Below are 12,665 nucleotides of genomic sequence, written 5' to 3'. Positions count from 1 at the left end.
AGAAAAAGGCGAGAAAGACTCTGACGTAGCACAGCCAGTCAGTCTTATACACAGGTGACTCAAAGCATTAATGCAAGCATGCACTCAGACCTGCAGTCATTAGCATCACCCACTTGTTGATCATAGCACCAGGAAAAGGACTCTAAGGTAGACTATTCACGTAGGGAGAGTACTCTGCATTTCAGATTTTGGGTCTGATTTGTCCGTACAGCAGAGACGCAGGCTAAGCAGAAATGGAAAAGGTGACTGTAGACTTACCTTTGAATAAGCATGTCTTTTCTTAACAGAGAGGATATCATAGTTGGAAAGGGGGAAGCCGAGCTTGAATTCTTATTTTGGTAATATCATCTCGGTTAAAAAAAAAAAAAAAAGCTTATCATTTTTCCCTTCTGGACTCTGTGCGCATGTATTGCGTATTGTGCGTATATATATTCATAGGCACTTCCTCTCTATTCCAGATCTATTCAGGTGGTGAGCTTCACCACTTCATTGATGGATTTAACGAGGACAAGAGCAACTGGATGCGTTATGTAAACCCTGGTTACTCTGTTCAGGAACAGAATTTGGCTGCTTGTCAGAATGGAATGAACATCTACTTCTACACCATCAAGCCCATCCCTGCCAACCAAGAGCTGCTTGTGTGGTATTGCCGAGACTTTGCGGAGAGGCTGCACTATCCCTCCTCCAGAGAGCTGACAATGATGAACCTCAGTAAGTGGATTACAGTGTAAACAAGGAATGCTAGTAATGTTTCTTCGGCCTATATGATCTAATAATAAGTTGTATAATTACACAGCTGCATCATCTGTTGTGTCACAGTAGGTAACTCAGAGTGGAAAAGGGGAATTAAAAAAAAAACCCTACACAACAGAGTGAGTTCCCTGTGCCCATTCAAATGTAAACAGATCATAAACAATCTGAACAGTTATTGGTTTGCAATCTGAGTCTTATCTGATGAAATTCTGGACAAACAGCCTGAATATATTCTCTGCCTTCAGAACAGTAGGTGTTGGTTCACTCTCAGACTTTCCAAGTCCAGACAGATCTCATAGTGCGTTGAGCAAAAGTCTGCTTTGATAGCATATACTAAAGGCTGTCCAGTCATGCCCCCAGAGGGCTGCCCTCACTGTACAAGGAAGTGGCCATGTGCTGTGACTCTGTCTAAGTGTCTGACAAAATATATGTTGACTGAATAATGCTCTTTAAGCCTTGCATCTATGCTTATTTATCTTACGGGGGCAAACCTCCTGTGGTCTTCTTATCTGGTTACTTGTTTTTTAAGTTCAGTGTATTTTGCCCCCGTTTCTTGGCTGTATATGTCAGCTTTCATTTTCTGTTCAAAAATAATAGCACTGGTAGCAGGGGGAAGAGGTATTTCCAGGAGTTTATCTCTGTGGTTTCTGACCATTTCCAGCCTCAGCACTTCACTCATAGTTTGATCACTGCCTAGCACCTCACCCAGAGCCCCAGACTTCTCATTTGACTTTTAAGCTGCCTCCCCTCCTGCGAGCTGCTCTGAGATAGAGCAGAGCATTCTTTTGTCCTTCTGCCAGCACCTATGCTGAAATTCGAAGGAAAAACTGCAGACAGGTTTTTTTTTTATAAAAAGGACTATTTGCAGTTATTTGACAACAAATAATGGGTTATAAAATCGCAGTGTTACTTTGGGGATCATCAGAGCTAAAATGTAACCCCACATCGTGAAAATGATGTCACACATTCGGATTAATCAAAAGTACATCTATCCTCCATGAATGTCGTCCTATCACCACTTTTTGGTCTTCCCCTATTAAATGTAACAAATTGTAGAAGAAAATTTGCTTTCTCTTAATGGCAGAGGGAGGAGAGGGAGGGGAGGTCCTACGCTGCTGTAGTCCCTATTCAAAAAATATCTCACCAGTTCTGCACATATGTCATTTCACCACTTGCTGTGTGGTTTTATTTTCTGATATGAACCGTTGGCTTTTCAGTGGGACCTGGAAGTGGGATGAGACAACAGCATTAAGGGTTCCTGTAGATGAGGAGTTTGCAAAGACCCAGCCAGACAACATTTGGCCACTAGCTAGGAGGATACACAAACGCAGCCTCAGTTTCCTGCATCTGCTGCTGTCTTAGGTTGCCTTGCAGAAGTAGCGAGGAATGTATTTGTAAAGTGTCAACTAATTACCTGGTGTTACTCTTACTCAGGTCAAAACTAGGGGTGTCTGGACATGTGCAGAATAATCCATTTTAGTAAAAGTAGGCTCAATGCGTGGATTTAAAGAGGCGGGATCTTGAGCAACGATTGTGTAGTTCAGCCTTGACATTTGAAAGAGCAATCTTTCCAGATGCTGAGATCAAAATATCCCTTTTTCTTTTTAAAGATAATTCCATTTAAACCATTTAGGAATTTTATGTTAGGCCCCTCCACCTAAAGAAAACAGAGGTTCAGAAAAATGAGAAAAAATTCTCACTTTTTTTATCTCTTCCCCTCATCTTTGTGACAAATGCATTCAAGCTTAAGGCCTGCAGTTAGGCCAGAAACCCTACAGGTACCGTAAGGATTGAGGTTTTCTAAAGTTTCGGTGCCCTTCCTTGAAAAGTATGGAAAAAAATCCAGAAGTTTCCCAAATATGCTTATTTGCTGAAGGCCCTGTAGCAACAGTGTGAGCAGGGATGCTTTTTTTCAGTGTTAGTACTGGAACCAGATGAGTTTAAAGTGAATGTCAGCACCGTTCAGTTTTCTTCTTCCTTCTCCTCTCAGGCCACTTCTTCTAGTTAAATCTAAAATGAGAGAACATCCTGCTGCCTCTCCAGCCTCTCTCTGTAGCACAAGCCTGGCCAAGGTGCCCTCGCACTGCTTTCGTCTATGAGTAAAGTGCAGAAGGCTCGTCTCCAAACCACTAGCACCAAATCCTGCACCTGCTGCAGATGTGGGGGTTAGCCCCATCAAAACATCTTAACACAGTCTTACTTGGGGGGACCCCCCACTGGTCACCTCCTCCACCTGCTAGAGAGTCAGGAAGGCCTTCTCCAGCCAAAAGTCTCACTAATAATATGGTGTTGGAAGTGGCACGTCTTCCCTCCGAGGAGCAGGCGAGCATCGCCGCCTCTCACGGCTCCTGGCTGCTGGTTTCGGCACCCTCTGAGGAAGAGGGAGGGAAAGTCAGGGTCCAGGTCCCACCGCAGCCTGAAATCAGGGCTCCCTTCTGATGGGATGCGCTCCAGCGCGAGCGTGGGGCAGCAGCACTGCCAGCCCACAGCCGTGGTGTGTTGCGCCCAGCTCCCTCCCTCGGCCGCGTCTTGGGTGTGTAGAGCACGCCGGTGCCCACGGGAGGCTTTGGAAGAGCCGTGCCTTGGCTGGTTGCCCGGCCCGGCACAGGAGAGGCCACCTGGGACACACACCTACGGAGAGCTTCCAGTCTTGCCAACTTAAAATATAGGCAGCTGCTTTAGGTGCCTCAGGGGTTTGGGGATCACGGTCTTGGAGTTCAGCACCTCAGTTCCTCTTTAAGCACCTGAGCGGGATGGGCCTCCAGGGAAAAATGTACCAGAGAATTTCTCTGGCTTTATTTCCTGTAATTAGTGGCCTCAAAAATGAGAGAACTACCACTTTAGAGCATAAATATATTTACACATCCACATATAACATCTACTTGCCTCTGTAACAGCAAACTTTCAAATTAAAGGTAACTTCTCCAGCGTTAGTTCATTTGTGCCGTAGAAGGAAAGCATCCAGATTCAAGACAGCAATTAGGCATGTACTTAGTTATGGGTTTAACCCTGTCCTCTGTGTTTTCCTGAACTGGGGCCTTTGACCCAGTCCTTCAGACGCTGAAGCACACACCTACCTTCATGGCCATGATTAGCTCCGAGTGGGCCTATGTAACTTCGAGTGGATGTTGAAGTGCCTGCAAGGAGTTGCACAATAGTGGTAGAGGCGAGACTCCGTGTTATCCCTGCAGTGTAAACTCAGTCTCATACCAAGTGATCCCCTTCTCCTTCCTGCCTGTTTTGAGGCCTCTGATGTTGTTTTCTATCAAGATTTGAGATGCGTCACCCTCAGATGGTGCCGTTATCCGGTTAAGGGGTTTAAGTGCGATGGCACAAGATCTCTATATTCTGCTGGCCAAAAAATCAATTTTTGGTAATTTGTTAAATGTGCTAACCTCATTCAGCTGGGCCCTCAGATTGTCTTTTAGTCTCTGTGGTACTTTATTTTTGGACTAGCGAATTTGCTTCAGGGGTCCCACATAGTTTAGCATTTCATTCCTGCCTCATTGTAGGAGGATTATTTTGGGATGGAGGGTGGAGAGGGTAACAGGTTTTTTTTTTAAAAAAAAACAAAAACAAACAAAAAAACCCCACAAAAAAACAAAAACCCCCAAACAATTGCATTGACTCAGGACATGATTATTTGATAATAATGTTCATGTATTGCAATCATATGATGCAACTTCCTGGTGCTCATGTCGTGTTTGTCTCCTCAGTCAAGTACGGGCAGGTGACACCTTTTGGTCAAGCTTCAGAAAAAAAGTTTGAGTTGGAGGAGGACAACTTGCATATTTACAAAACGTTTGGCTTTCTTTTTGTTTCATTAACAGGTTTAAAGAGGTATTATTTCAACTCTTTTGGATCCTATGAAGATTAACTTTTTAATGCTTGTTTCTTAAATGTGATTTATCCTTTTCTCCTTCCTGCTGGCCCTGACACGCTGGCCATTAGCTAACTCCTGCTGCTCGCTTTCCCTTTTGTTTATGGGCAGTTTCACTTTCTGGTTTTGAAGCTTTTCTGTTTGGGTTGAGAGGAAACATCTGCACTTGCTTAAAAAAATGCCTCCTGGAATCTTCAAAAGGGCTCAGGAAAATGATTTTGAAATTATGTGAAAGGTTGTCTTCACAAAGCCAGAATTTGGGGGCTAAAGTTGACTTAATATTGAGGATTATTTGAAGGCTCCCTTAAAGACCTTCTCTGAGCAAAATGTTTTCAAAGGCATGTCACCCTGCCTTGGACACATTTAGAAAACAGATGATCAAATTATATACTTCTAAATGTTGGTCCCCATTCTCATTTTGAGTGGAAAAACTCTTTGTTTTGCCTGCTTCACAACTTCGAGGTTCTCTTTCTACTAGTAAAAGAGGTGCTTAATTTAGATCGAAAATGTGAATCGGCATAATTAAGCTCTGCCACTCGAAGTGTTCAGTACCATCTCACTCCTGAAACTACTGTTGAAATTACTGTCTGCCTACAACCGTTTTTCAAGTTTTTAGAAAAAAACAGATCATTGTTTTTATGAAGTCTTTCTCAGGCTGCAGCTCGGAGCACAAGAAATGAGAGCAAAGCCCACAGCTATGCAGCAGTCTGTAGCTGGAACACCCACACTGGAGTGACTTCAGGCAGCCCCTCCGCTCCCGTTTTATTAATACTTAAAAGTAACAGGAGTTCTGTCCCTTTTCCTCTTGCAAGCACTCACTAATCTCAGATCTGAGCAAATAATCTGTTGACCTCGGTTAGAAGTGGATCAGGCTCCTAAAGAGGCACACCTGGTTTTTTTTCTTTCTTTTTTTCCCCCTCTCCCCTCAGATCAGTAACTTACACATGCAGCTGCACTGTTCTTGTTTTGTCATGAACCTCTTTTCTGTGTGTCTCTCTGACCACAGAAACTAGACAGATCTTGGAAGAGTATGTGCCTATATTTAGTGTATGTACATGTATATGGGGGTGGGAGGGCGAAATGCATTTCAAGAGCGAGAGGGAGACATTAGATCAGTAAGAACTTAAATCTAAAATCACAAGTTAAAAAAAAAATCCATTCATAAGAAATATATCTCTAACTTTGAAGTATGGCTCCTTTAAAAGCAACAAGAAAGGTTGTAAACCTCTCAATCAGTTTCAGCCCTGGTTTAAATCCACGTTCAGTATAAAACATAAGAACCACTTCTTGGCCCCCGACATTACCTTCTCTTATTACAGTGCTGACAAACTTGTTTATGTTTTGATCTCTCTGGTGTTCCCAAGCGTCCCTTGTGCTCAGGTGATAGGGGAAAAAGCCAAGGGGGGGATTTATGGACCAAAGATAGCTTGCAAACTAAAGAGAGATGTCACAGTTAGACTTGAAAAATAATCATTAAATATTGCAACTTCTGTCTACGCATGGAAATCAGTAAGACAGGAGGCTTTACTAGGAAAACTTTGAAGGGAAGGAAGGAGCAATTATCTTCAGTCTGTCAAGTGGGGATGTGAGCCTGTTGCACAAAGAAAGTTACGCTCTCGGTGTGAGCTTCCTCTCTGTCACTCGCGGGCTTGCTGCGACGCATAAAGCACGTACATCCCCACCCTGATGTTTAACCTTGTGACAGCAGGAGCCGTTCCTCCAGCTGAAGCAGCCCTGGTTTCTCTATCACTTTTCCAGCAGCGCCAGCACTTCTCCTTCCTCTTCCCCTCCCCCCGGATTTTTTTTCTTTAAAAGAGAAAAGTGTCAATTTGAACTTCCTGCTTGACAGACCCCACTGAGAAACTGATATGGGCCTGATAAGGTGGTATTTATTTATTTTTTCTGCTGTGAGGCTTCACAAGTCCTGCTTCCCCCCCTCTCTCCCCCCACTCAGCTTTCAATACTTCCCGGTCTTGATACTTCCCAATGCTGATAGCATCACCAGGAATGTTTGCTCTGAGATGCTGGCGTGGTGACAGGCAGCTGATAAGAAGATGTAGATAATATTACCCACATTGCCATTGTGGAGCTTTTTCAACCTAGTAGGACCTCTGTGTTATACCCAAAAGTCTGGTTGGACATTTAGAAAATGAGTTACCAGTCCACAAGTACAGACAAAATGACCAAAGGAAGTAGATGATTTTTAATGCCAGATAACGCGACGCACTATTAATTTATTTTTGAAACAGCTCTGCATTAAACTTTGACATCGAGAGATGTAATTGGGAAGCTATCTGCGTGCTTATGTGTGTACATGCTTGCTGTACAACACGCCCTATGTTTTATCATAAATACTTTAATTGAACATAACTGTGTTCAATTGCATTTCATTGCAACTTGAAAATACACAAGCTGCCTACATAGCTCAAACTAAATTTGCTTGCCGTCTAATTTATCTTAATGCCATTTCAAAAAGGATGCTACTGTGAAAGTGGGTTGCTGTGAGTAGGAGCACGCTTTGAAAGCAGCTGTTTTCTTGGATATGTTTAATAAATGGCTGTTTCTTTGCCTTATAGGGTAATGTTGCCAAATGATAGATTCTGTCAGGGTAGCGAGTAGCGAAGCAAAGAATCCACGTTGAAAGCGGCATGGTGATTGCCTGGGTTCAGCTGGTCCTCCAAAAATCAGAAATAACTGTTTCTCACCCCAGTTAGTGAAGTAAGAACAGTCAGTCACAGAAGTAGAAGCTTGGCTAAAGGGCTGCGATGCTTTTGAGTCACATACCTATCGGTGTTGGCTTGTACCTCCTGATGGAAAACCTTGCACATAAGTAACCATGAATATGAAACCTCCTTGTAGTTTTCCCCCTATAATAAAATATCTTACAAGTCATCATTTCAAGATTATATAACTATTAACTTTGGGAGATCAGATAAAAACAGACTTCTTTTCTATTGAGGAAATCTTTCAGTGTACCGTCTATATTACATTATGTCCAGATAACAAGGTGGAGTCTTTGAATACAAATAAACAGTGTATGTGCTGAACTGAGCTGAGTGGATGCTAGCTTCTGTTTTCTTCTAAATACATATTTCTTTTTCCTTTTTTTTTTTAAAGTACATTTCAGCTCAAGCTGGAGCCAATCAGTCTTGCTTGCTTTTGCTTTGCTTCAGCATTTTTTTTATAAAGTACAGCTGTAAGCAGAGGAGTTTTGCATAGACCAAATGCCACAGAAATCTGCAGTAAATAGTCTGCTTTGTTGTAGATGTTCCTAAGCAGTATATTTAATGAGTAATGATCTGTTTACTGATGGAGAATACCTTCTCTTTGAAGAAGGCTTTCATCCTAGCCAGCCATGGGTTTTTTGGTACTGTCAGTAATAGAACTGGCTGGTGAAGTGACTGCTGCGGTTTGACAAAAGCCGATTTGTCATGCCTTGTTATTTTACTGAGGAACATTTCTGGGAGCTTGCGTTCTGCAAAGTCCTTCTGTTAAACTTGTATTGTGAACAAATGCTTGTTACCACATTTATTAGAAATACTGCTTAAATAGACATTCAACAGTGAAGCTAGTAAAATTTAAGGGGGCAGAAAGGTGAAATCAGTTTGCAAAGCAGAGACCAGCACTCTGCAAATGAATCATCATCCAGAGCTGTATGTATGGCTGGTATCCCTTAAATTAACAATGCTTTTTATTAACACTTAACACCAGCAGGCGTTTCTTCACACAGAAAGTAGTTTTTTTGTGAGTTAAATGATTGCTCATCTCTGAGAGTGGCCCTTCCTTCCCACTAAACTTGTAGGAGTTAGATGGTGTTTTGAAAAGAGATAATGATGGCGGCATATCTAAATACTCATTACGTTGCCTTTGTATTTCAGCACAAACCCACGTTAATCCAAAGCAGCACAGTGCTGATAAAGATGAGCTCTATCAGAAGAGCATCCCAAAGAAGGAGCACAGTGTGAAAGAAATCCTGAAAATGGAATCCAGTCCTCCAAAAGGAAAAGACTTCTTCCAGACCAACATTTCACCAGTTACTCCAGAAAAAGACTTGGATGATTTGCGTAAGAACTATAGCCCGGAGAGGTGTTTCTTCCCTCGAGTCGTCTACCCGATCCGACCTCACATTCCAGAAGACTATCTGAAAGCTTCCTTAGCATATGGGGTGGACAGACCCAGCTACATTACTCACTCGCCCATCCAGACACCTACTACACCAAGCCCTTCCGGGAGGAGCAGCCCAGACCAAAGTTTAAAAAGTTCAAGCCCTCACAGCAGTCCAGGGGTCACGGTTTCGCCTCTGGCACCTACTTCCCAAGAGCACAGAGAGCCGTACTCTTACTTGAACGGATCGTATGGCTCAGAAGGATTGGGGTCTTATCCTGGATATGCACCCCCTGGCCACCTCCCACCTGCCTTTCTGCCGTCCTATAACCCCCACTACCCCAAATTCCTGTTACCTCCATTCAATATGAGCTGTAATAACCTGAGCGCTTTGAACAATATCAATGGCATCAACAATTTCAATCTCTTCCCAAGGATGTATCCTCTTTATGGCAACCTGCTCAGTGGAGGTAGCCTTTCCCACCACGTCTTGAACCCTACCACGCTCCCCAGTTCATTGCCCAGTGAAGGAGGCCGTCGATTGCTGCAGCCTGATCATCCGAGAGACTTCCTCATACCAGCACCTAACAGTGCCTTCTCTATCACGGGCGCTGCTGCCAGCATGAAGGACAAGCCATGCAGCCCCACCAGCGGGTCACCCACAGCTGGTACAGCAGCCAGTTCAGAACACATAATGCAACCTAAACCTACCTCAGTGGTGTTGGCTGCCACCGGCGGTGAAGAAGCCATGAATCTCATTAAAAGCAAGAGGAATGTGACTGGTTACAAAACCCTCCCATACCCGCTGAAGAAGCAGAACGGGAAGATCAAGTACGAATGCAACGTTTGCTCCAAGACCTTTGGCCAGCTCTCCAATCTGAAGGTAGGCAGTGGAGAATAAGGCACAAGCCTTCTTGGAAGGCTCTGGTCTCTCCCTATAGGTTATCTAGAAAAAGTAGGGACAGGCCTCCCTTGCTTGTTAGGCTATTTATCAATCTGGGCTTAATACGGCACCCCCTCGCTCCCGGCATGAAAGCGTGGTTGTAAAGACAGTGTTTTAATACTGACACTACCTAATTAACTAGATAACATTGTATGTTGGCAATGGGAGTCTTCCGCTGACTTTAGGAAACATCTGAAAGTACTTTGGTACAGTACTGGAAACTGCAAATTGTTAATTGCTTTGTTTCTCCCTAGGTGCACCTCCGAGTACACAGTGGAGAGAGACCATTTAAATGCCAGACTTGCAATAAAGGCTTCACGCAGCTGGCTCACCTCCAGAAGCACTATCTGGTACACACGGGAGAAAAACCCCACGAGTGTCAGGTACGTAACACACCACAGACAACTTCCGTTGGAGGCTGAAGGGACAGTGGGGCTCGTGTGCACCCCATATAGCACACAAGGAGGGCTGCGCGACAAACCCTTGGCTGTTCAGGGCTGGAGTCTATATCACAGCTGTTTCTAGCCCTGGTGCAGCAGTGTCTGTGAGACAGCAGGGTTCCTTTTAGCCTGCTAGAGCAACATCTGCCTGATACAGTTTTGCCATCGGCCATACTCAAAATGCTGCTATTCAGCAATATTTAAATAAAAAGGTGGGGATTTTTTTCCCCTTGTGAGAAAGTGTGAAGATATAAAAAGCTGCTGCTTCATCCTGCCGTCTCCTCCTAGGTGTCTGTGATTTAAACCATAAAATCCCCTCCCACTCATTCACTGTTTCTCTGCCACCTCCCCCCCAATTAGGTTTGTCACAAGCGGTTCAGCAGCACCAGCAATCTCAAAACCCACCTGCGGCTCCACTCTGGAGAGAAGCCTTACCAGTGCAAGCTCTGCCCGGCCAAATTCACCCAGTTCGTGCACCTGAAGCTGCACAAGCGTCTCCACACCCGGGAACGTCCCCATAAATGCATCCACTGCCACAAGAGCTACATTCACCTCTGCAGCCTCCAGGTCCACCTGAAGGGCAACTGCCCTGTCGCCCCTGCCTCCGGCCTCTCCATGGAGGACCTGAATCGAATCAACGAGGAGATTGAGAAGTTTGACATCAGTGACAATGCCGACAAGTTGGAAGAAGTGGAGGACAGTATCGACTTAACATCGATCGTGGAGAAGGATATACTGACCATGCTCAGGAGGGAAATGGAAGGAGCTAATCTGAAAGTACCTCTGCAGAGGAACCTGGGAAATGGACTTATCTCCTCAGGATGCAACCTTTACGAGTCGTCAGATATGTCAATTATGAAGTTGCCTCATGGTCACCCACTACCTCTGTTACCTGTAAAGGTCAAGCAAGAAACAGTTGAACCAATGGACCCTTAAGACTTTTTGGCAAAGTGATTTTTTTTTTCTATTTATGACTTGGCAAGTCAGGGTGCCTGTAGCAGTTGCTTGTACATAGTTTCAATGCTGCAAAGCAATCTTGGCTTGCAGTAGTTTCCCTACGCTCTCCAGCTCAAAGAAGGAACTCCAAAGTTACTGTTTTCTCAGGGCATAAGAAGGGGCAACGGACTGTGCGTTGCCTCGCCAGTTACTAAAAGACAATCATCTATCCCTAATTATTTTTTCAATGATAGTACTTCATAATTTATTATGCAATTAATCATTCTAAAAGCAATAATTAGGAAAATGTTTACAATGACTGGAAAATTCATTGTAATTTTTACTTTAAATGTTTTTATTTTTTGTCTTATGGCCATTCTTTGTAGATATTTTTTTCTGCACATCTGTTTTAAGAACCGAAGATTGGGGTTTCAGTAAATGTGTTTTATGTACCGATGTCTTTTAAACAAATATGGTTTTTCATATTGCCAAAGTTGGACATTTGACATACAGAATCCTAGATCCGTTGGTTTGAAAAAAATGCTGTGTACTTTTGTGTGCAAATCACCCCACTGCTAATTGAAAATAAAGAAAACCCCACCAAAACCCAGAGTAGCAGCAAGCAGGGAAGAAACTGCTACCCCCACCTCTCCGAGGGTAGGGGAGAGATTCTTCTGCCTGCAGCTCTACCCAGAACAGATGGGGCACAGCAAACACCTGCCTGCCATGGACAATACTACAGGTTTTTAGAAAACAGCCATAGCCCCACATGTTGTCGTGTAACTTTATAACCAAAGGAATGCATCAGCTTAAAGTGGCTCTTCCCAAATAAGATCTCACTTACATTCTTTTGTTTCCAAAAGCAGTTTAAAAGCAAGCACTCAAATATTCTTAATATTCTGCCTAAAGGGAGGTTTTTGGCAGACTTCTTTCTTCTTTTTTTTTTTTTTTTTTGGCCAGAGCCTTCCAGGGATTAAAAAAAAAAAAAAAGATGGTCAGATTCCCTGAGAAAGAAGGGGTTCGGTTTTTACTTGTATTTTCCTCTCCCACTTGGCCTGGGTAGAAGTGGGGAACAAAGTCCTTTCCTGGCACATAACATTTTTTTCCTTCCTTCCTGTACGACTCAGATTTTTCTCAGTATTTGTGTTTGTACATTTTGTGGTTAATTTAATTAAAGAAGAAAAGGGCATTGCAAAGTTGTTGAACAACAATTACCTCAGTGCTTGTGTCCAGTGGTGCAGACAATGCTGTTTTATCTAAATGCTTTGCTACTTTAGAGAAGAAACCAAAATGTGCACAGGGAAAGACAGAATGCACGTTCTTTTATCTTTTTGTTTTGCTAAGCCCAAAGATGATAGGGTGACGTTTGAGGTGTAGCAAAGAATACATGTATATTTATAGATATATTTATACCACTATGCTATAATATGTATATGTATATATATTTATACCACTTAAGTTGTGAGCCAAACCATGTAATAAAACTTATTTTTCATCTAAGTGTGAAAATCAAATGTTATCCAGTTTTGCATGGTACCAGTGACCTCAAAACCAGAAGGTTGTACCAAGGCATTTATCACTTGCAAGTGCACGTGCACAGCTGCCCAGG

General features: G+C 43.3%; 1 protein-coding gene across 1 annotated transcript in view; it reads left to right on the top strand.

Moving 5' to 3' along the window:
• PRDM1 (PR/SET domain 1) overlaps window positions 1–11,056 on the top strand; it is a 30,315-nt gene extending 19,259 nt beyond the window's left edge. The window contains exons 4-7 of the mRNA XM_068411004.1: window positions 459–711; window positions 8,512–9,620; window positions 9,935–10,063; window positions 10,481–11,056. Coding sequence (XP_068267105.1) covers window positions 459–711; window positions 8,512–9,620; window positions 9,935–10,063; window positions 10,481–11,056 — 2,067 coding nt within the window. The remainder of the gene's footprint in view (window positions 1–458; window positions 712–8,511; window positions 9,621–9,934; window positions 10,064–10,480) is intronic.
• The last annotated feature ends 1,609 nt before the right edge of the window (window positions 11,057–12,665 follow it).

This window comes from Nyctibius grandis, chromosome 1 (genome assembly GCF_013368605.1).
Source record: "Nyctibius grandis isolate bNycGra1 chromosome 1, bNycGra1.pri, whole genome shotgun sequence".
In the NCBI taxonomy this organism is placed as follows: domain Eukaryota; kingdom Metazoa; phylum Chordata; class Aves; order Nyctibiiformes; family Nyctibiidae; genus Nyctibius; species Nyctibius grandis.
This window is presented reverse-complemented; position numbering and strand designations above follow the sequence as displayed.